Raw genomic sequence first — 25,694 nt, forward strand, 5'->3', positions numbered from 1 at the left:
TGGGGGAGGGTTAGGGGATGAATGAGAGAGGATTTGGTGGTAGGATGTTATAGCTAAACAATTTCCACATTGTATATGTATACTAATCCTATAACAGTAAAACTGGACACATTTAAATGGGATACGCAGACAAGAGGACAGAAGATCTTGAGTTGAAGTCACGAGCAGACTGACAGATAGAGGAAAACTAGAAGATGATGGTTTGTGATGGTCAGAGTCGTTCTAGACGCTCCACGGCATCGTGGGACTTAAACCACTTACATCTCAGCCTGGAAACTGATTTGTAATAGTGAAAAAAAAAAGAAATACAACCCTTTTCCTTATCAGTGTCACTATTATTATAACCCCAAAATGTAATTAGGAGTGTTTGCTACAATTTGCTGAGGCGGACACATTGGCAAGCTTTTTATCGTCAAGCTCAACGTTAGCTGAGTGTTTTTGGCAAAGCTGCACTATTTCTTATTTATCTAGTTTCACAAATCATGTTCATCTTGAGAACACATATTTCATATACCACAAACACATGATGGAATAACACATGACAGAACTATCTTGGAATCGCATTCTTCATCTATGATGACATTTGGCCCATTCGGACAATTCTTCATCCAAAATATCCTTGAAAATACCGAGGTCATTTTGACTCACTGCAGGAATTAAATGTGGTGTTCACTGTGCTGATATGCCAGATTGCCACTCACGCACTGCGTGTGTGTGCGTGCGTCTGTAAGCAAGAGTGAGGTAAGAGCACAGATTAACCATGGTCGATGATTAATACAACTTGACTTACTGACTTACTGCGAGCAATTATGGCCATGTCTTTTCTCAAGCTTGACTTTCTCACACTCGCTGTGGAACGCATGGGGGTCCTGAAACATGTGTGCACCAAACACACACATATGCCACAGATCGCCAGCCCACCCTCCACTCAACCTCAAAACCACAAAGGGTTAAATATAATCAATCTTCTTTAACAATGCTGTCAGGGCACTGTCTGAGAACACTGACAGAAACACACAGATACCCGCTGCACAATGATGTGTCTGGTGTGTGTGTATACACACCTCTTACAGCTTTTGCACAGAAATTGTGTGTGAGCCATTCTTTTTACACATATGTACTGTATGTATGTATGCAGTATGTGTGCATTCAGGTGTCCATTTATATAAGGTTCAGAGTGTGTGTGTGTGCTCACTGTTTCCATAATTCTGCACAATGTTAACGCTCTGCGTTCCAAAGTAAATATCTTAATCATGTGTTCCTGTCTTTTATGACGACCGCTGATATCCAAAAGATTTGTGTGCAGGAGCATGCATGTGTGCATGGCTCTATTCAAAATCAACCAAAACAAGTCTGTCGGTCATCAGACATTTCATTAAGTATGGGCTATGTATGCTTGCTCGGGTGTGCGCATGTTACCTGAGGGGATTTGTGGGATCTCCAGCTGTACTGGTGGCTATGGAGGCTGGCCAGGAGCACGTTCTCATCAGTGTCCACCTGACCAAAGCGCAGCGTCTCATGCGTATCATTACAAATAACATAGTGGCTGTAGAGCAGCTCCTCAGCCTCTGCGTTTCCATTCTGGCAGAAAAAAGAGAGATGAGCGGATGAGGTGGGAAGACAAAGAAGAAAGGAGAAGGAACAGGAAGTACATTAAAAAAATGCATTTATTTGTGAAGTTTGCATTTGTTGTGGGTGTCAAAACACATATACATGTGTCAACAATGCGTGTATTTATAGACTTAACAATGAAGAAGGAAATTAGTGATATTATCAGAGGAGACAACAACATTTTAAATGGGGAGTGGTTCATCATAGCCTGACAGGTATTCCAGCTGGACCAATCTGACCTCTGACCTCTCCAGGAGGCCCGTCACTTTATCAATCCCTTAAATTTTTAAAAATCCTTTTTTGAACAGCTAAATGTTGCCAGTTTGCACCTCCTGGAAACGAAGTGGGCTTCTGAGTAGGCATCCCTGTTAGTAAGTATCATCCCTATACTGTGTGTGTGTTGGAGGAAACAATATGATGGAGTCTGGCCCACCTACAACACCGAGTCAATTTGAGAACCGCACAGAAATTCTTGCGAGTCATACGGGGATGCTGTCCACTCATACGTCACCTTGCATGCAAGAAGGGAGAGCTAATTGCCTGCTATTGAAAATAATGGTTTAACCAAGAGAGAGAGAGAGAGTGGGGTGTTTCTCCTGCATTCAGGAATTCAAGCACATTCAAAACAGCACAAACTATGGCTCTGAGCTGGATAGGGAACGCTTGGGTGCAAGGGTAAGCTTTACTTGAGTTCTTTCCAAAGGCTCTTAGGGCTCTGATGGGATCTCTTCTGCACACTCCTCCTTGATTCTTGACGCACATGAATGTAGTTCAGACAACTTCTCAATAACTCCTCAAGTACCCCAACAAAGAGGGACCTCAGCCTGCTGTATACTTTTAAATGGCTTGGGGGTGGGTGGGGGGGGGGAGTGATGGTTGATGGTTAAAAGAGGCTGGCAGTAAAATCTCAGAGTTTCACTGCCAAGCACGTTCAGGGTCCTGGGGTTGTTGATGCTATTGAAAACGGATGGGAAAGTTTACACCATTAAAAGAACACTTGATGATAGATGTGTGTGTGAGAGAGGTAGAGAGAGCAAAATATAGATGGGACAGCTGCAGCAGTGGCTTTAAATCCATTTCCAGTTTTATAGTGGAACACTATCTGTGCTCCCTTTCCAATGTGACACTGCGATTTACAAACTTCCTGCTGCCATCTTAAGATGCCATTGCTAAGCCCGCTCTTTGAAGGTATCGTCTTTCTCCTCCGATTCACAAGGCAACGCGATACAGACATCAGAAAAGCTTCCTCTGGTAATCATATTCACTCGCTGACTGTCTCCGAGTTAAACGGACAAATATAAAGACAAAGATATTTAAACAGTCAACATATCTTGTTAAAAAGCACAAGATGACAGCTTTTTCAAACATCGTCAACAGTATCAAAGGATCCAGTTTCCATAATCCACCCAGATACAATGACCTAGCTTTTGCAGAGCCTAACCCGGATCTGCACTGCACAACGGCTTACATATAAATAACAAGGTAACAATAAAATGTCTGGAAAACAGATTGTAAATAACGACACCCATTTAAAAGAAACACTCGTGAAACAAGACACCTTTGAGGTGATAATGAAACCTGTAAAATGAACATAATGAAACACTTATCAGTTCTAAAATCACCAATATATTTCTGTACACATGACCAGAGCCTAAGAACCAGTAACATGATCTCTGAATCGTTTTCTTTCCGGCTACAAAGACAAGAAGAGAATCGTTCAAATATGGGAAGAACCCCCCCCCCCCAAAAAAAAAAAAAAAAAATACGAACAGGGGGAAAATTCCTGTTGTTGTCTCAATTCCACATGTAACAGTCTGTGAATGTTCTGTGAGAAAGCAGAGTGTGTAAATACTACTGGGCTTTTGTGTGGCTTTCCACCAAAGCCACTTCCCTGGGGTTAGGGTCTGAGGGTTAGGGCAGAGCAAAGTCTCATGGTGGGGCTGGGGGCTGAGAATTGAAAATAGAGGGCCATGGGGCCTGAGGTTAGAGTGGTGGGGTGCTGAGGTTTGGGGCACATGGGACTACTGAGTGCAAAGACAAGAGGCAGAAATATGAAGGAAGATAATAAAAAAAATCACATTTTCCTCATCTTTGGTTCCAAGCAACCAAAAGACTCCAGTACACCTCAGTCTCTTATCTCTTTTATATTAAGACAAAACTCAGTGAAGGCTCAACTGATGTTAGAGCCAACAGCAGCTCGGTTGGGGGGATGAAAGTAAGCCTGCTTACTTGGGGACATGCAGTATTTTACAACAGCCATAACATACGTTCATGTTGATATTAATGAGACGCTATTTGGCCTGTGGACTTGCGATTGCCAGAAATCCTTTGTGATGTTATTATGGAAACAAGAGCACTTCATTTACCATGACTACAACTGTGTATTATTACAGACTATTGCTAAATGAGTGAAAATCACAAACATGTACTACACTCGAGTGCTATGCATCTGGAAGTACTCCAGCTGTTCTGGTTGCGGTGGTCTCCTATGACCACGTCTGGGTTATGAGGTTTCAATTGTAGCTGAAGAATCTTCTCTATGTTTCGATGCTAACCCCGCAGGCCACATCACAACAGGCCTGCCTGCCAGCCTTGACACAAGGAAACATGAAAATCACTGAAATAATTACACACATTAGGATACCTCCCTCTGCTGTAGAAGGACAGACACCCTTAATATTTCTGACTCTTCCTGATTACACTTTAGCTTGGCTCACGTTTTTCCATACATGGACAATATGGGCAAAGAGAATGTCTATCAAATCAAATCTTATGTTATCTTAAAGAATCTTTCCCTACAGTGCAGGATTTCACCAGTCAGAGGGTTAATTGCACCCATAAATGGTTCTGTCATCAAATACAAGACTTTGTTTCACTGGAAACCCCAAAAATGGAAACAATGCTCAATTATCAAGGAAGTTTTCAAATCTTCTGAAGTGGACAAGAACTTTTTTCTTCAAGAATCTGCCTTTCAAACTTGACCTCTGTCTACCCCCTTACTCCAGAACTACTGTAGCCACATGCAGCACATTTGCCTTATAATTACAGTGTTTTTCCCTTGTGTTCAGCAAAGTGGTGAAGGCTAGAGGTAGTTAAAAGGTTCTGTAGAAGTTACAAGGCTGCTGCTGTGTAGACCAATAAAGACAGCACAGCAAACTTAATCATTTAAGAATGAACGTGTAGATGCAGAGTTCAGTATTTGTATTTGACTAAGTCAGTCTTTAAAGCCAACATTTATGCGAGTATGCATTGTAAAGCTCGGTTTGGGGGTTTAAGTCGCTGAGCCAAGATAGCATTCACACAGTCAGTATCAAATGAGGTGCGCCTGAGATCATAAGACCAACTAATAACCCAAATAATCACACTTGGCATGTTGGGTAAAGCCCAGCACGGATACCAACATGTCTGTAACACTCCAGTAAAGCTGCAATATGACCTTTCATTCTAATAAGACTAATGCTCTCAAGTCTTATTTATGACTAAAATACTCAGCAGAAATAGGGAACATTAACTAGCTTGTGTTAAATGATGCGATCATGAAGCATTGGGTCAAATATGACCAATAACCTAACACAGTCGGTTAAGCGCTTTCGATGAGTCAGTGATGCCCCTGAGTGAAAACAAAGGTATTAAACCTGCTACACAGAACAATCATTTAATATTATGTTTTCTATATAGCATGCCTAATTTTATTTTATGCAGGTAAAAAACCTCACAGCTGTTCCTAGGAAAACAAGAACTATTATTTCTTTCACCTGGCAGTGAGTTTTTGCATGCATGTAAAACTATGAGAGTGCCTCATGTCTCCAGAGACCAGTATATGAGTCAGCACAGCGAAGCTGAGCAGAGCAATGATAGAACATACAAAGCCAGGGAAACCAGCATGTGTGTGTGTGTGTGTGTGTGGGTTTGTGTGCGTGTGGAATAGACAAGTGGGTGGAGGACTAGGGCCAGATGAAGTCTTGGCAGGTGTCACCACTCAAGTTTTACCATGTTTTAATGGGCATCACTTCACACACAAATATCCTGGCTACCAGAGGCAGTGCTGAGAGCTGGGAACTGAGAGATGACGAGGACCATAGAAGCACTAGAAGCCCAAGAACAGACACACTTAGTCAGAGTTTACACCAAACACAAAGGCAGTTCCATCCTGCAAATTTTATTACCACTGGCATCCAACCAAAACCATTCTCATGAAATCTACTTCGTTATTAGTTTGTTTAGCTGATACTCCATCTGGGACAAAGGCATAGTTTCGAAATGTACATGCATTTTCTAGAATTTCCTCTACAGACTGACTAGTCCCTGGCTCTAAATCAAATAACCCTACGCTAATGTTAGAATCAAACATCAGGGGAAATCCCTTGTTGTGTGGATGCTTTAAGGCATCCACACTATTGTTTTCCTGTTTCTCTTTATTCTTTATACTTTATTGTGTGGATGCTTTAAGGCATCCACACTATTGTTTTCCTGTTTCTCTTTATTCTTTATACTTTATTGTGTGGATGCTTTAAGGCATCCACACTATTGTTTTCCTGTTTCTCTTTATTCTTTATACTTTATTATTATTATTCTAGTTGCCACTTTTTGTACTTTTTTGGCACTTAACTACTTCCACAATTTTCAGCCGATTTTCACCGTTCAAATTTTAAACTATTTTGCTATTTCTGCTAATGTGCGCTATGACTTTTGCTATTTTTTGCTATTATACTTTTTAAAATATTAAGCTTTTTTCCTTTAATTTGTCCCATTGAAATGAATGGAAAACTTCCGCAATTCTGCTAAAACTTGCTTGTTTTTGAAACTTAACTACTTCCTCATACTTTCACCTAGAACAACCATTCAAACTTTAAAATGTTCACAAATTATTGGGCTATTCATGCATGATTCAGCTTTTTCATATCTGTTACCGTTTTCATCTTATCCCTCTTTAAGTTTTGAGTTGCAAAATTGTGATTTTTCACAAAATACATGGGTTGTTATGGTTGCTATGCAGTTGGTTCTAAGTGAGCTGCTGTACCTTTGGCAATTTTCTCTTCATGTCCGAACAACTTCTTGCTACTTGCTCAATTTTCACTAAACTTCCACAAATTATACATCAAAACGTAGGTATTTTTGCTGGCTTTCAGAAAATGTCATTATCATTGTTGTGGGATTTATAGAATTTTGTCAAATCTCCTCAGACCAACACAAAGTCTGAAAACACTCCATAGAAAGTCAATGGAAAGTTTGTTCAAAATCACCGCTTGATTTCTGTAATGAGAGGCATATTCGAATCGTCATATCTCCCTAACGAAGCGACGTTAAGACATAAGGCTTGTCCCAGTATATCTTCAGACACTCCTGACGCTCACAATTCAAGAATTATTTTCTCACCTATTACCGTTCTGAGATGAGTTAGACTTGTTTGAGGGTAGGAAATTCGTCCTTCGCTCAGATTTCTTCAGATTTCAAACTCTGGAAATGAGGCAATTTTTTCTCTCGTCATATCTTTTTTTTGGATTTCCACAGAGACCTGAAAATTTCCATGACTGTTCACCAAAGCCTGCTGTCTCTTACGGTGAAAGAATGATATCGATACTCCAAATAGATTTAGAGTTAGAAAGCGTTGTTTGAGGGCAGGTCAAGGCAGTTTTCGCTTGCCTCTACTCAGTTATGGTGCATTACAAGTCAAATATCTTTAATAATTCATATTTTAATGATAAATTGTCAACACTTGAAGATTCCCCCATCTCTTCTGAACAAAACGGTGTAAGAATGACCGTTCTAGCCCCTACGGTTAGGAAATTATGGCCATTTGTTTGGAGGGTAGTCCTCACTATGAGAAATAGACTGCAAAAATCCTCTCTCTGCTGCCTGTGTAAAAACGGCTGCACCTGTTTTGGCGGGAAAAAGTACACAGCCTCTCTGATTGGTGGATTCAAATTCAGCAGCTCCCAGGCTACTTGACTGACATACAAGCTTGCTTCTTTCTCTTTCTGTGTGTGTGTGTGTGTGTGTGTGTGTGTGTGTGTGTGTGTGTGTGTGTGTGTGTGTGTGTGTGTGTTTAGTGAGAAATAGAGAACTTTACCCTTATTTGGCAGCATATATTATAGTATTTCTGCTTTTTATAGTATTTCTGCTTTTTATAGGATTTGTGCTTAATATAGTATTTGTGCTTGATATAGTATTTCTGCTAAATTATAGTATTTCTGCTTAATATAGTATTTCTGCTTTTTATAGGATTTCTGCTTTTTATAGGATTTCTGCTTTTTATAGGATTTGTGCTTAATATAGTATTTCTGCTAAATTGTAGTATTTCTGCTTTTTATATTATTTGAGCTCAATATAGTATTTCTGGTTGTAATAGGATTTGTGCTTAATATAGTATTTCTGCTTTCTATAGTATTTGAGCTTAATATAGTATTTCTGGTTTTTATAGGATTTGTGCTTAATATAACATTTGTGACAAATACTGTTCCCTTTAGGCTCTGTGTATGTGTGTGTGTATCAATATTTCTCCCATTTTAAAGTATTACTCCTCCATAATTGTATTTCGGTTAAATCAAAGTACTTTTACTACATCTTAGTACTTCTGCTCAATCATAGTATTTCTGCTAAATTATAGTATTTCTGCTTTTTATAGTATTTCTGCTTTTTATAGTATTTCTGCTTTTTATAGGATTTCTGCTAAATTATAGTATTTCTGCTAAATTATAGTATTTCTGCTTAATATAGTATTTCTGCTAAATTATAGTATTTCTGCTTTTTATAGTATTTGTGCTAAAACATAGTATTTCTACTAAATGTAGTATTTATGCTTAATTATGCTATTTCTATATATTACTGCTAGGTCCCCAGGCAGCCAATCCTCTCTGAGGACAGACATTCAAATTTACAAATCAGAGCCTTCACGGCTTCCCAGCCAGCCAATCGTATCTGAGGGCTCAGGCATTCAAATTTGCATATTGGGGCCTTCACGGCTTGTAAGCCAGCCAATCATATCTGAGGGCTCAGGCATTCAAATTTGCATATTGGGGCCTGCAAAAATCCTGTCTCTCTGCTGCATGTGTAAAAACGGCTGCACCTGTTTTGGCGGGGAAAAGTACACAGCCTCTCTGATTGGTGGATTCAAATTTAGCAGCTCCCAGGCTGCTTGACTGACCTAAAAACTTGCTTCTCGCTCTTTCTGTGTTGTGTTATAGTATTTCTAAATTATAGTATTTCTGCTAAATTATAGTATTTCTGCTAAATTATAGTATTTCTGCTTTTTATATGATTTGTGCTCAATTCTAGCATTTCTGCTTTTTATAGTATTTCTGCTTTTTATAATATTTGAGCTTTCTGCTTTTTATAGTATTTGTGCTAAAACATAGTATTTCTACTAAATGTAGTATTTATGCTTAATTATACTATTTCTATATATTACTGCCAGGTCCCCAGGCAGCCAATCCTCTCTGAGGACAGACATTCAAATTTACAAATCAGAGCCTTCACGGCTTCCCAGCCAGCCAATCATATCTGAGGGCTCAGGCATTCAAATTTGCATATTGGGGCCTTCACGGCTTGTAAGCCAGCCAATCATATCTGAGGGCTCAGGCATTCAAATTTGCATATTGGGGCCTGCAAAAATCCTGTCTCTCTGCTGCATGTGTAAAAACGGCTGCACCTGTTTTGGCGGGGAAAAGTACACAGCCTCTCTGATTGGTGGATTCAAATTTAGCAGCTCCCAGGCTGCTTGACTGACCTAAAAACTTGCTTCTCGCTCTTTCTGTGTTGTGTTATAGTATTTCTAAATTATAGTATTTCTGCTAAATTATAGTATTTCTGCTAAATTATAGTATTTCTGCTTTTTATATGATTTGTGCTCAATTCTAGCATTTCTGCTTTTTATAGTATTTCTGCTTTTTATAATATTTGAGCTTTCTGCTTTTTATAGTATTTGTGCTAAAACATAGTATTTCTACTAAATGTAGTATTTATGCTTAATTATACTATTTCTATATATTACTGCCAGGTCCCCAGGCAGCCAATCCTCTCTGAGGACAGACATTCAAATTTACAAATCAGAGCCTTCACGGCTTCCCAGCCAGCCAATCATATCTGAGGGCTCAGGCATTCAAATTTGCATATTGGGGCCTTCACGGCTTGTAAGCCAGCCAATCATATCTGAGGGCTCAGGCATTCAAATTTGCATATTGGGGCCTGCAAAAATCCTGTCTCTCTGCTGCATGTGTAAAAATGGCTGCACCTGTTTTGGTGGGGAAAAGTACACAGCCTCTCTGATTGGTGGATTCAAATTTAGCAGCTCCCAGGCTGCTTGACTGACCTAAAAACTTGCTTCTCTCTCTTTCTGTGTTGTGTTATAGTATTTCTAAATTATAGTATTTCTGCTTTTTATAGTATTTCTGCTAAATTATAGTATTTCTGCTAAATTATAGTATTTCTGCTTTTTATAGGATTTGTGCTTAATATAGTATTTCTGCTTTTTATAGTATTTCTGCTTTTTATATGATTTGTGCTCAATTCTAGCATTTCTGCTTTTCATAGTATTTCTGCTTTTTATAATATTTGAGCTTTCTGCTTTTTATAGGATTTGTGCTTAATATAGTATTTCTGCAAAATATAGTATTTCTGATTAATTATAGTTTTTCTACCAAATCATAGTACAGTATTTCTGCTTTTTATAGTATTTATGCTTAATATAGTATTTCTGCTTTTTATAGTATTTGTGCTTAATATAGTATTTCTGCTAAATTATAGTGTTTCTGCTTTTTATAGGATTTGTGCTTAATATAGGATTTGTGCTTAATATATTATTTCTGCTAAATTATAGTATTTCTGGTTTTTATAGTATTTGTGCTAAAACATAGTATTTCTACTAAATGTAGTATTTATGCTTAATCATACTATTTCTATATATTACTGCCAGGTCCCCAGGCAGCCAATCTTCTCTGAGGACAGACATTCAAATTTACAAATCAGAGCCTTCACGGCTTCCCAGCCAGCCAATCATATCTGAGGGCTCAGGCATTCAAATTTGCATATTGGGGCCTTCACGGCTTGTAAGCCAGCCAATCATATCTGAGGGCTCAGGCATTCAAATTTGCATATTGGGGCCTTCACGGCTTGTAAGCCAGCCAATCATATCTGAGGTCTGCCGTTTCTTCTCTCGTCATATCTCAGCGACGGATGTACAAAGAGCAATGAAAATCTCAGTCAAAGTACACCAACGTCCGCTGATTCACCCAGTACAAGAATTATGTTTCTAGTCCACCTAGTTTTTAAATTACACGACGTTTTGTAACTCTCACCGCGCCTCTCACCGCGATCTAATTCTGACTGCTCATGACCCTGTTTTCCAGTCACCTGTTCTCTTCCCCAGTGGCGCAGTTGGTAGTGACACGGGCCTGCAACCCAAAGGTCGTGGGTTCAATCCCTCCTTGGTCAGCATGTTTTTTCCCCTACAAATTAATACACTATCACAGACAAGTAATTCATATTCATCATTTATTATAATTCTGCAAACTTTTATGATTTTAGCAGCTTTTTTGCCAAATCATGGTTTTTGTGCCAAATCATAACAGTTGTTTTATGTTATAGTATTACTACTAAGTGGAGGAATTTCTGTCATGTTACAGTATATGTGCTGATTACAGTATTTCTGCTAAATCATACTATTTCTACTATATTATATTTTCTTTCTAAATATAGCATTTCTGCTATATAATTGTATTTCTGCCAAATGATAGTATTTCTGTCAAATTATAGTATTTGTGCTAAAACATAGTATTTCTGCCAAATGATAGTATTTCTGTCAAATTATAGTATTTGTGCTAAAACATAGTATTCATTTAAAATTACAATATTCATAGTTCATCACAGTGTCTCTGGTAAAACACAGTATTTCTGCTATGTTGTACTATTTTTCTAAGTCATAGTGTTTCTGTAATGTTTAAGTATTTTTGGCTAAATATATTCTTTCTGTTATCTCATACTATTTCTCCTAATTTCTTGTATTTTTGAGAAGTTATCATGTTTCTGGTAAGTTACAATATTTCTGCCAAGTTCTGCTATGCTATTGTATTTCTGCCAAGTATTATGTTTCCTCTAAGATATTGCAGTTCTGCTAAGTTATTACTTTTTAGCAAAGTTCCTTTGCTTCTGCAAAGTTTTTACAATTTCTGCAACTTTTCAGCTTTTTCAGCTACTTTTTGCAGACAGCTTCAGCTTTAAAGCATCCACACTGCATTTTCGCAGGAAATGCAAATTTTTCTAGTTATTATTCTAGTTGCCACTTTTTGTACTTTTTTGGCACTTAACTACTTCCACAATTTTCAGCCGATTTTCACCGTTCAAATTTTAAACTATTTTGCTATTTCTGCTAATGTGCGCTATGACTTTTGCTATTTTTTACTATTATACTTTTTAAAATATTAAGCTTTTTTCCTTTAATTTGTCCCATTGAAATGAATGGAAAACTTCCAAAATTCTGCTAAAACTTGCTTGTTTTTGAAACTTAACTACTTCCTCATACTTTCACCTAGAAAAACCATTCAAACTTTAAAATGTTCACAAATTATTGGGCTATTCATGTATGATTCAGCCTTTTCATATCTGTTACCATTTTCATCTTATCCCTCTTCAAGTTTTGAGTTTCATCTTTGTGATTTTTCTCAAAATACATGGGTTGTTATGGTTGCTATGCAGTTGGTTCTAAGTGAGCCACTTTAAGTTTCGCAGTCTTCTCTTCATGTCCGAACAACTTCTTGCTACTTGCTCAATTTTCACTCAACCTCCACAAATTATACATCAAAACGTAGGTATTTTTGCTGGCTTTCTGAAAATGTCATTATCATTACTGTGGGATTTATAGAATTTTGGCAAATCTCCTCAGACCAACACAAAGTCTGAAAACTCTCCATAGAAAGTCAATGGAAAGTTTGTTCAAAATCACCGCTTGATTTCTGTAATGAGAGGCATATTCGAATCGTCATATCTCCTTAACGGAGCGAAGTTAAGACATGAGGCTTGTCCCGATATATCTTCAGACACTCCTGACGCTCACAATTCAAGAATTATTTTCTCACCTATTACCATTTGGCCATGAATTACGTTTGTTTGAGGGTAGGAAATTCGTCCTTCGCTCAGATTTCTTCAGCTTTCAAACTCTGGAAATGAACCACTTTTTTCTCTCGTCATATCTTTTTAATGGATTTCCACAAAGACCTGAAAATTTCCATGACTGTTCACCAAAGCCTGCTGTCTCTTACGGTGAAAGAATTTCATCGATACTCCAAATAGATTTAGAGTTACAAAGCGTTGTTTGAGGGCAAGTCAAGGCAGTTTTTGGTTCGCCTCTACTCAGTTATGGTGCATTACAAGTCAAATATCTTTAATAATTCATATTTTAATGATAAATTGTCAACACTTGAAGATTCCCCCATCTCTTGTGAACAAAACGGTGTAAGAATGACCGTTCTAGCCCCTACGGTTAGGAAATTATGGCCATTTGTTTGGAGGGTAGTCCTCACTATGAGAAATAGACTGCAAAAATCCTGTCTCTCTGCTGTGTGTGTAAAAACTGCTGCACCTGTTTTGGCGGGAAAAAGTAGACAGCCTCTCTGATTGGTGCATTCAAATTCAGCAGCTCCCAGGCTGCTTGACTGACCTAGAAAGTTGCTTCTCTCTCTTTTTGTGTGTGTTTGTGTGTGTGTGTGTGTGTGTGTGTGTGTGTGTGTGTGTATTTCTGCTTTTTATAGTATTTCTGCTAAATTATAGTATTTCTGCTTTTTATAGTATTTCTGCTAAATTATACTATTTCTGCTTTTTATAGTATTTCTGCTTTTTATAGTATTTCTGCTTAATATAGTATTTCTGCTTAATATAGTATTTCTGCTAAATTATACTATTTCTGCTTTTTATAGTATTTCTGCTAAATTATAGTATTTCTGCTAAATTATAGTATTTCTGCTTTTTATACTATTTCTGCTTAATACAGTATTTCTGCTAAATTATAATATTTCTGCTTTTTATAGTATTTCTGCTTTTTATTGTATTTCTGCTTCTTATAGGATTTCTGCTTTTTATAGTATTTGTGCTTAATATAGTATTTCTGCTTTTTATAATATTTCTGCTTTTTATAGTATTTGTGATTAATATAGTATTTGTGCATAATATAGTATTTGTGCTAAATCACAGTATTTCTGCTAAATTATAGTACTTCTGCTTTTTATAGGATTTCTGATTTTTATAGTATTTCTGCTTAATATAGTATTTGTGCTTAATATAGTATTTCTGCTAAATTATAGTATTTCTGCTTTTTATAGTATTTCTGCTTTTTATAGTATTTCTGCTTAATATAGTATTTCTGCTAAATCATAGTATTTCTGCTTTTTATACTATTTCTGCTTAATATAGTATTTGTGCTTAATATAGTATTTCTGCTAAATTATAATATTTCTGCTTTTTATAGGATTTGTGCTTAATATAGTATTTGTGCTTTATATAGTATTTCTGCTAAATCATAGTATTTCTGCTTTTTATATTATTTCTGCTTAATATAATATTTCTGCTAAATTATAGTATTTCTACTTTTTATAGGATTTCTGCTAAATTATAGTATTTCTGCTTAATATAGTATTTCTGCTTAATTATAGTATTTCTGCTTTTTATAGTATTTCTGCTAAATTATAGTATTTCTGCTTTTTATAGTATTTCTGCTTAATATAGTATTTCTGCTAAATTATAGTATTTCTGCTTTTTATAGTATTTGTGCTTACTATAATTTAGCAGAAATACTATATTATTTCTGCTTTTTATAGTATTTCTGCTTTTTATAGTATTTCTGCTTAATATAGTATTTATGCTAAATCATAGTATTTCTGCTTTTTATAGTATTTCTGCTTAATATAATACTTCTGCTAAATTATAGTATTTCTGCTAAATTATAGTATTTCTGCTAAATTATAGTATTTCTGCTTTTTATAGGATTTGTGCTTAATATAGGATTTGTGCTTAATATAGTATGTCTGCTTATTATAGTATTTCTGCTTTTTATAGTATTTCTGCTAAATAATAGTATTTCTGCTAAATTATAGTATTTCTGCCTAATATAGTATTTCTGCTAAATTATAGTATTTCTACTTTTTATAGTATTTGTGCTAAAACATAGTATTTCTACTAAATGTAGTATTTATGCTTAATCATACTATTTCTATATATTACTGCCAGGTCCCCAGGCAGCCAATCCTCTGTGAGGACTGAGACATTCAAATTTACAAATCAGGGCCTGCACGGCTTCCCAGCCAGCCAATCATATCTGAGGTCTGCCGTTTCTTCTCTCGTCATATCTCCGCGACGGTTGTACAAAGAGCAATGAAAATTGCAGTCAAAGTACACCAAAGTCCGCTGATACACCCAGTACAAGAATTATGCTTCTAGTCCACCTAGTTTTTGAGTTACACGACGTTGTGTAACTCCAAAAAACTGCGTTTTTCGCCTCTCACCACGATCTAATTCTGACTGCTCATCACCCTGTTTTCCAGGCGCTCACTCTCTTTCCCAGTGGCGCAGTTGGTAATGACACGGTTCTGCAAGCCAAAGGTCGTGGGTTCAATCCCACCTAGGTCAAAATGGTTTTTTCCCTACAAATTAATACAGTATCGCAGACCAGTAATTCATATTCATCATTTATTACAATTCTGCAAACTTTTATCATTTTAGCAGCTTTTCTAATATGGACCTCAGATTCTTGTTAACACTCCATGGCACAAATACTGTTCCCTTTAGGCTCTGTGTATGTGTGTGTGTATCAATATTTCTCCCATTTTAAAGTATTACTCCTCCATAATTGTATTTCTGTTAAATCAAAGTACTTTTACTACATCTTAGTACTTCTGCTCAATCATAGTATTTCTACTTAATCATAGTATTTTTGCCAAATCATGGTTTTTGTGTCAAATCATAACATTTGTGTTATGTTATAGTATTACTACTAAGTGGAGGAATTTCTGTCATGTTACAGTATATGTGCTGATTACAGTATTTCTGCTTAATCATAGTATTTCTACTATATTATATTTTTCTTTCTAAATATAGCATTTCTGCTATATAATTGTATTTCTGCTATGTTATAATATTTGTGCTAAACCAGAGTATTTGTGCTGAAACATGGTATTTCTGCCAAATGATAGTATTTCTGTCAAATTATAGTATTTGTGCTAAAACATAGTATTCATTTAAAATTACAATATTCATAGTTCATCACAGTGTCTCTGGTAAATCACAGTATTTCTGCTATGTTGTACTATTTTTCTAAATCATAGTGTTTCTGTAATCGTTAAGTATTTTTGGCTAAATATATTCTTTCTGTTATCTTATACTATTTCTCCTAAATTCTTGTATATTTGAGAAGTTATCATGTTTCTGGTAAGTTACAATATTTCTGCCAAGTTCTGCTATGCTATTGTATTTCTGCCAAGTATTATGTTTCCTCTAAGATATTGCAGTTCTGCTAAGTTATTACTTTTTAGCAAAGTTCCTTTGCTTATGCAAAGTTTTTACAATTTCTGCAACTTTTCAGCTTTTTCAGCTAGTTTTTGCAGACAGCTTCAACTTTAAAGCATCCACACTGCATTTTCGCAGAAAATGCAAATTTTTCTAGTTATTATTGTGTGAATGCTGTAGGCATTCACACTATTGTTTTCCTGTTTCTCTTTATTCTTTATTATTCTTCAAGTTGCTTCCGTACGTTTTTTACTGTTCAACTACTTCCACAATTTTTGTGCTATTTTCACCGTTCAAATTTTAAACTATTCTGCTATTTCTGCTAATGTGTGCTATGATTTTTGGTATTTTCTGCTATTATACTTTTTAAAATATTAAGCTTTTTTCCTTTAATTTGTCCCATTGAAATGAATGGAAAACTTCCAAAATTCTGCTAAAACTTGCTTGTTTTTGAAACTTAACTACTTCCTCATACTTTCACATAGAACAACCATTTAAACTTTAAAATGTTCACAAATTATTGGGCTATTCATGTATGATTCAGCTTTTTCATATCTGTTACCATTTTCATCTTATCCCTCTTCAAGTTTTGAGTTTCATCTTTGTGATTTTTCACAAAATACATGGGTTGTTATGGTTGCTATGCACTTGGTTCTAAGTGAGCTGCTGTACCTTTGGCAATTTTCTCTTCATGTCCGAACAACTTCTTGCTACTTGCTCAATTTTCACTCAACTTCCACAAATTATACATCAAAACGTAGGTATTTTTGCTGGCTTTCAGAAAATGTCACTATCATTGTTGTGGTATTGACAGAATTTTGGCAAATCTCCTCAGACCAACCCAAAGTCTGAAAACTCTCCATAGAAAGTCAATGGAGAGTTTGTTCAAAATCACCGCTGGATTTCTGTAATGAGAGGCATTTTCGAATCGTCATATCTCCTTAACGAAGCGAAGTTAAAACATGAGGCTTGTCCCAGTATATCTTCAGACACTCCTGATGTTCACAATTCAAGAATTTTTTTCTCACCTATTACCGTTCTGAGATGAGTTAGACTTGTTTGAGGGTAGGAAATTTGTCCTTCGCTCAGATTTCTTCAGCTTTCAAACTCTGGAAATCAACTACTTTTTTCTCTCGTCATATCTTTTTGATGGATTTCCACAGAGACCTGAAAATTTCCATGACTGTTCACCAAAGCCTGCTGTCTCTTACGGTGAAAGAATGATATCGATACTCCAAATAGATTTCGAGTTAGAAAGCGTTGTTTGAGGGCAGGTCAAGGCAGTTTTTGCTTCGCCTCTACTCAGTTATGGTGCATTACAAGTCAAATATCTTTAATAATTCATATTTTAATGATAAATTGTCAACACTTGAAGATTCCCCCATCTCTTCTGAACAAAACGGTGTAAGAATGACCGTTCTAGCCCCTACGGTTAGGAAATTATGGCCATTTGTTTGGAGGGTAGTCCTCACTATGAGAAATAGACTGCAAAAATCCTGCCTCTCTGCTGCGTGTGTAAAAACGGCTGCACCTGTTTTGGCGGGAAAAAGTACACAGCCTCTCTGATTGGTGGATTCAAATTTAGCAGCTCCCAGGCTGCTTGACTGACCTAAAAACTTGCTTCTCTCTCTTTCTATGTGTGTTATAGTATTTCTAAATTATAGTATTTCTGCTTTTTATAGGATTTGTGCTTAATATAGTATTTCTGCTTTTTATAGGATTTGTGCTTAATATAGTATTTCTACTTTTTATAGGATTTGTGCTTAATATAGTATTTCTGCAAAATATAGTACTTCTGATTAATTATAGTTTTTCTACCAAATCATAGTATAGTATTTCTGCTTTTTATAGTATTTGTACTTAATATAGTATTTCGGCTTTTTATAGTATTTCTGCTTAATATAATATTTTTGCTTAATATAGTATTTCTTCTTTTTATAGTATTTGTGCTTTTTATAGTATTTCTGCTTAATATAATATTTTTGCTTAATATAGTATTTCTTCTTTTTATAGTATTTGTGCTTTTTATAGTATTTCTGCTTAATATAATATTTCTGCTTAATATAGTATTTCTGCTAAATTATAGTATTTCTGCTTTTTATAGTATTTCTGCTTTTTATAGGATTTGTGCTTAATATAGTATTTCTGCTAAATTATAGCATTTCTGCTAAATTATATTATTTCTGCTAAATTATAGTATTTCTGCTCAATATAGTATTTCTACTAAATTATAGAATTTCTACTTTTTATACTATTTCTGCTTTTTATAGGATTTGTGCTTAATATAGTATTTCTGCTAAATTATAGTATTTCTGCTTTTTATAGTATTTCTGCTTTTTATAGTATTTCTGCTTAATATAGTATTTCTGCTTTTTATAGTATTTCTGCTTAATATAGTATTTGTGATAAAACATAGTATTTCTACTAAATGTAGTATTTATGCTTAATCATAATATTTCTGACACAAGCAGCATCTGTGGTGTGTGTGTTTGTGTCTGTGTGTGTCTGTGTGTGTGTGTGTGTGTACGTGTGTGTGAGAGAGAGAGAGAGAGAGAGAGACAGAGAGAGAGAGAGAGAGAGAGACCCTTTTTTTGGCAGCATCTCATTGTAGGATATAAATTGAACATATTGAGGCTGGTTGACAGGCATAGATCCTGTGTGTGTGTCCCTCTGTGCATTTGTGTTTCCATATGTGTCCATATTTGTAATTGTGTGTATCTGCTGGCTGTTATTTTTCTTTCTTTTTTTGTTTGTTTTTTAAATTTCTGTTAATTTTTCACAGTTGAACAAGTACACTTGATGGAACCTAACCATGTTTAGCATTTTTTCAGCTGTCCATTTTGCTTTTCCAAAAGTTCTACTTAAGTTATTACTATTATGCAAACTCATAGTATTTCTGCTATTTTACTATTTGTACTAAATACAGTATTTCTGCTAAGTCATGCCATTTCTGTGTGTGTATGTCCCTATTTGTAAAACATTGCTAGGCATGTCATTTTTGCCTTAGCTTTGTGTATCTGCTGGCAGTTCCTTTGTAACTTTTCTAATGTTTCTGCCAATTTTTCACAGTTGAGCAACAACTAATGTTTTGAGGGAACTTCAGCTTTTTGAAGCTGGCCGTTTTGCGTTTCCAATATTTCTGCTAAAGTTATTACTTTTCTGCTGAATTATACTATTTCAGCTCCTATGTTGCATTTCTACTAGGTGTTACTATTATACTACTGTATGTTAAGTTGTACTCTCACAATATTTTTCCAAGTTTTTAGGTTTGTGCTACATATTAACATTTCTGCTGTATTATAACACTTCTGCCATGCTGTAATATTTCTGCCAAGTTACTATGTTTCTGCTGAGTTACAACATTTCTGCTTTTTTCTCCTTTGATATAGTATTTTTGCAAACGCTTTATGTTTCTTCTTAAGTTTCTGCAAAGTTATTATATTTTGGCTCAGTTGTTATTCATCTACAAATGTATTACAATTTCAACAACTTTGATACTGACTTCAACTTCTTCAGCTATTTTCAGCTTTTTCAGCAGTTTTCAGCAGACAGCTTCAGCTTTACAGCATTCACACTGCATTTTCGCAGGAAATGCAAATTTTTCTAGTTATTATTCTAGTTGCCACTTTTTGTACTTTTTTTTGGCACTTAACTACTTCCACAATTTTCAGCCGATTTTCACCGTTCAAATTTTAAACTATTCTGCTATTTCTGCTAATTCCAGCTATGACTTTTGCTATTTTTTGCTATTATACTTTTTAAAATATTAAGCTTTTTTCCTTTAATTTGTCCCATTGAAATGAATGGAAAACTTCCAAAATTCTGCTAAAACTTGCTTGTTTTTGAAACTTAACTACTTCCTCATACTTTCACCTAGAACAACCATTCAAACTTTAAAATGTTCACAAATTATTGGGCTATTCATGTATGATTCAGCCTTTTCATATCTGTTACCATTTTCATCTTATCCCTCTTCAAGTTTTGAGTTTCATCTTTGTGATTTTTCACAAAATACATGGGTTGTTATGGTTGCTATGCTGTTGGTTCTAAGTGAGCTGCTGTACCTTTGGCAATTTTCTCTTCATGTCCGAACAACTTCTTGCTACTTGCTCAATTTTCACTCAACTCCCACAAATTATACATCAAAATGTAGGTATTTTTGCTGGCTTTCAGAAAATGTCACTATCATTGTTGTGGAATTTATAGAATTTTGGCAAATCTCCTCAGACCAACACAAACTCTGAAAACTCTCTATAGAAAGTCAATGGAGAGTTTGTTCAAAATCACCGCTGGATTTCTCTAATGAGAGGCATATTCGAATCGCCATATCTCCTTAACGAAGCGAAGTCGAGACATGAGGCTTGTGCCAATATATCTTCAGACACTCCTGACACTCACAATTCAAGAATTTTTTTCTCACCTATTACCATTTGGCCACGAATTACGTTTGTTTGAGGGTAGGAAATTCGTCCTTCGCTCAGATTTCTTCAGCTTTCAAACTCTGGAAATGAACCACTTTTTTCTCTCGTCATATCTTTTTGATGTATTTCCACAAAGACCAGAAAATTTCCATGACTGTTCACCAAAGCCTGCTGTCTCTTACGGTGAAAGAATGATATCGATACTCCAAATAGATTTAGAGTTACAAAGCGTTATTTGAGGGGAAGTCAAGGCAGTTTTCGCTTCGCCTCTACTCAGTTATGGTGCATTAGAAGTCAAATATCTTTAATAATTCATATTTTAATGATAAATTGTCAACACTTGAAGATTCCCCCATCTCTTCTGAACAAAACGGTGTAAGAATGACCATTCTAGCCCCTACGGTTAGGAAATTATGGCCATTTGTTTGGAGGGTAGTCCTCACTATGAGAAATAGACTGCAAAAATCCTGTCTCTCTGCTGTGTGTGTAAAAAAGGCTGCACCTGTTTTGGCGGGAAAATGTACACAGCATCTCTGATTGGTGGATTCAAATTCAGCAGCTCCCAGGCTGCTTGACTGATCTACAAAGTTGCTTCTCTCTCTTTCTGTGTGTGTTATAGTATTTCTAAATTATAGTATTTCTGCTTGTTATAGTATTTCTGCTAAATTATAGCATTTCTGCTTTTTATAGGATTTGTGCTTAATATAGTATTTCTGCTTTTTATAGTATTTCTGCTTAATATAGTATTTCTGCTTTTTGTAGTATTTCTGCTAAATTATAGTATTTCTGCTTTTTAAGGTATTTCTGCTTTTTATAGTATTTCTGCTTAATATAGTATTTCTGCTAAATTATAGTATTTCTGCTACATTATAATGTTTTTGCTTTTTATAGGATTTGTGCTTAATATAGTATTTCTGCTACATCATAGTATTTCTGCTTTTTATAGTATTTCTACTTTTTATAGTATTTCTGCTTAATATAGTATGTCTGCTTAATATAGTATTTCTGCTCAACTATAGTATTTCTGCTTTTTATAGTATTTCTGCTAAATTATAGTATTTCTGCTTTTTATGGTATTTCTGCTAAAGTATAGTATTTCTGCTTTTTATAGTATTTCTGCTAAATTATAGTATTTCTGCTTTTTATACTATTTCTGCTTAATATAGTATTTCTGCTTAATATAGTATTTCTGCTAAATTATAGTATTTCTGCTTTTTATAGCATTTCTGCTTAATATAGTATTTCTGCTAAATTATAGTATTTCTGCTTTTTATAGTATTTGTGCTTAATATAATATTTCTGCTAAATTATAGTATTTCTGCTTTTTATAGTATTTCTGCTTCTTATATTATTTCTGCTTCTTATAGTATTTCTGCTTTTTATAGTATTGCTGCTTTTTATAGGATTTGTGCTTTTTATAGGATTTGTGCTTAATATAGGATTTGTGCTTAATATAGTATTTGTGCTTAATTATAGTATTTCTGCTTTTTATAGTATTTCTGCTAAATTATAGTATTTCTGCTTTTTATAGTATTTCTGCTTATTATAGTATTTCTGCTAAATCATAGTATTTCTGATTTTTATAGTATTTGTGCTTGATATAGTATTTGTGCTTAATATAGTATTTCTGCTTAATTATAGTATTTCTGTTTGTTTTTTAGTATTTCTGCTAAATTATAGTATTTCTGCTAAATCATAGTATTTCTGCTTAATATAGTATTTGTGCTTAATATAGTATTTCTGCTTAATTATAGTATTTCTGCTTTTTATAATATTTCTGCTAAATTATAGTATTTCTGCTTTTTATAGTATTTCTGCTTTTTATAGTATTTTTGCTTAATATAGTATTTCTGCTAAATTATAGTATTTCTGCTTTTTATAGTATTTATGATAAAACACAGTATGTCTACTAAATGTAGTATTTATGCTTAATCATACTATTTCTATACATTACTGCCAGGTCCCCAGGCAGCCAATCCTCTGTGAAGACTGAGACATTCAAATTTACAAATCAGAGCCTGCACGGCTTCCCAGCCAGCCAATCATATCTGAGGGCTCAGGCAATCAAATTTGCATATTGGGGCCTGCACGGCTTCCCAGCCAGCCAATCATTTCTGAGGTGTGCCGTTTCTTCTCTCGTCATATCTCAGCGACGGATGTACAAAGAGCAATGAAAATCGCAGTCAAAGTACACCAACGTCCGCTGATTTACCCAGTACAAGAATTATGCTTCTAGTCCACCTAGTTTTTGAGTTACATGACGTTTTGTAACTCCAAAAAAATGGCTTTTTTCAAAAGCCTCTCACCGCAATCTAATTCTGACTGCTCATCACCCTGTTTTCCAGGCACTTGCTCTCTTTCCCAGTGGCGCAGTTGGTAGTGACATGGGTCTGCAAGCCAAAGGTCGTTGGTTCGATTCAACCTTGGTCAACATGTTTTTTTTCCCCTACAAATTAATGCACTATCACAGACCAGTAATTCATATTGATCATTTATTACAATTCTGAAAACTTTTATGATTTTAGCAGCTTTTCTAATATGGACCTCACATTCTTGTTAACACTCCATGGCACAAATACGGTTCCCTTTAGGCTCTGTGTATGTGTGTGTGTATCAATATTTCTCCCATTATAAAGTATTACTCCTCCATAATTGTATTTCTGTTAAATCAAAGTACTTTTACTACATCTTAGTACTTCTGCTCAATCATATTATTTCTGCTACTTTTCGGTACTTGTGCTAAATACAGTATTTCTGCTTAATATAGTATTTCTGCTTTTTATAGTATTTCTGCTTCTTATACGATTTGTGCTTAATTTAGTATTTCTGCTTTTTATAGGATTTGTGCTTAATATAGTATTTCTGCAAAATATAGTATTTCTGATTAATTATAGTTTTCTACCAAATCATAGTAGAGTATGCTTTTTATAGTATTTGTGCTTCTTATAGGATTTCTGCTTAATATAGTATTTCTGCTCAATATAGTATTTCTGCTAAATTATAGTATTTCTGCTTTTTATACTATTTTTGCTTTTTATAGGATTTGTGCTTAATATAGTATTTCTGCTTAATATAATAGGATTTATGCTTAATATAGTATTTGTGCTAAATTATAGTATTTCTGCTTTTTACAATATTTGTGCTAAAACATAGAATTTCTACTAAATGTAGTATTTATGCTTAGTCATACTATTTCTATATATTACTGCCAGGTCCTCAGGCAGCCAATCCTCTGTGAGGACTAAGACATTCAAATTTACAAATCAGAGCCTGCACGGCTTCCCAGCCAGCCAATCATATCTGAGGGCTCAGGCATTCAAATTTGCATATTGGGGCCTTCACGGCTTGTAAGCCAGCCAATCATATCTGAGGTCTGCCGTTTCTTCTCTCGTCATATCTCAGCAACGGATGTACAAAGAGCAATGAAAATCGCAGTCAAAGTACACCAAAGTCCACTGATTGACCCAGTACAAGAATTCTGTTTCTAGCCCACCTGGTTTTTGAGTTACACGACGTTTTGTAAATCCAAAAAACTGCGTTTTTCGCCTCTCACCGCGATCTAATTCTGACTGCTCATGACCCTGTTTTCCAGTCGCCTGCTCTCTTCCCCAGTGGCGCAGTTGGTAGTGACACGGGTCTGCAACCCAAAGGTCGTGGGTTCAATCCCACCTTGGTCAACATGTTTTTTTTCTTATAAATTAATACACTATCAGAGACCAGTTTTTAATATTGATCATTTATTATAATTCTGCAAACTTTTATGATTTTAGCAGCTTTTTTGCCAAATCATAGTATTTGTGCTCAATCATAGTATTTCTGCTGAATCATAGTATTTTTGCCAAATCATGGTTTTTGTGCCAAATCACAACATTTGTGTTATGTTATAGTATTACTACTAAGTGGAGGAATTTCTGTCATGTTACAGTATATGTGCTGATTACAGTATTTCTGCTAAATCATACTATTTCTACTATATTATATTTTTCTTTCTAAATATAGCATTTCTGCTATATAACTGTATTTCTGCTATGTTATAATATTAGTGCTAAACCAGAGTATTTGTGCTGAAACATAGTATTTCTGCCAAATGATAGTATTTCTGTCAAATTATAGTATTTGTGCTAAAACATAGTCTTACTTTAAAATTACAATATTCATAGTTCATCACAGTGTCTCTGGTAAATCACAGTATTTCTGCTATGTTGTACTATTTTTCTAAATCATAGTGTTTCCATAATGTTTAAATATTTTTGGCTAAATATATTCTTTCTGTTATCTTATACTATTTCTCCTAAATTCTTGTATATTTGATAAGTTATCATGTTTCTGGTACGTTACAATATTTCTGCCAAGTTCTGCTATGCTATTGTATTTCTGCCAAGTATTATGTTTCCTCTAAGATATTGCAGTTCTGCTAAGTTATTACTTTTTAGCAAAGTTCCTTTGCTTCTGCAAAGTTTTTACAATTTCTGAAACTTTTCAGCTTTTTCAGCTAGTTTTTGCAGACAGCTTCAGCTTTAAAGCATCCACACTGCATTTTCGCAGGAAATGCAAATTTTTCTAGTTAATGTAAATGTCTGAATGCACCAAACTGATTAAATACACAAGTGAAAAAATCATCCTCCAACATGTTCTAACCAAAGCCATCGCATCACTAATCCTTTGGTCGCAGCCACTTCCTCTTGCAGTGGCGAAATTTTGGCTATAAAAATTTCCCATAAGAAAATGTAACCTCTTTTGCTTTCAACACTAGCTTTAAGTACAATAGACGAGACACTGAATGATAACTTCTGCTTTAAGAACCCTCAGAATCACACAATATTTTTAATCACCAAAAGCAATATCAATAATCTATAATCGACAATTAAGCTGACTTTTTAATTAATTTTTATTTTATTCTTTGGAATATGCCTGTTATGCAGCTGAAACATCTGGTGGAGTATATGAGGAGTGTTGCAGTTACCTGTTGCCAGCTGTGCAGGGCAGTGTCGACAGTGTGGATGGCATACTGGCTGACATTAAGTGCCACTGGATCCACAAACACATTCACATCAAAAGAGGTGTTTTGGGGGCAACAGGTTGCTGTAGCCTGGCCCTGAAATACAAATGAAAACAAATGAATATCAACGTTTGGGGAAAAAAAAACTTTTGTAAAGACAGAAGAACTATGTAGAA

General features: G+C 35.1%; 1 protein-coding gene across 5 annotated transcripts in view; it reads right to left on the reverse strand.

Annotated features, from left to right (window-relative positions):
- vps13b (vacuolar protein sorting 13 homolog B) overlaps positions 1 to 25,694 on the reverse strand; it is a 317,427-nt gene that overhangs the window by 44,619 nt on the left and 247,114 nt on the right. For all 5 annotated transcript variants that reach the window (XM_085178382.1, XM_085178384.1, XM_085178380.1 and 2 more), the window contains 2 exons: positions 25,483 to 25,614; positions 1,420 to 1,581 (listed from right to left, as the gene is read on the reverse strand). In XM_085178382.1, the coding sequence (XP_085034508.1) occupies positions 1,420 to 1,581; positions 25,483 to 25,614 (294 nt within the window). The remainder of the gene's footprint in view (positions 1 to 1,419; positions 1,582 to 25,482; positions 25,615 to 25,694) is intronic.

This window comes from Neolamprologus multifasciatus, chromosome 11 (genome assembly GCF_963576455.1).
Source record: "Neolamprologus multifasciatus chromosome 11, fNeoMul1.2, whole genome shotgun sequence".
In the NCBI taxonomy this organism is placed as follows: domain Eukaryota; kingdom Metazoa; phylum Chordata; class Actinopteri; order Cichliformes; family Cichlidae; genus Neolamprologus; species Neolamprologus multifasciatus.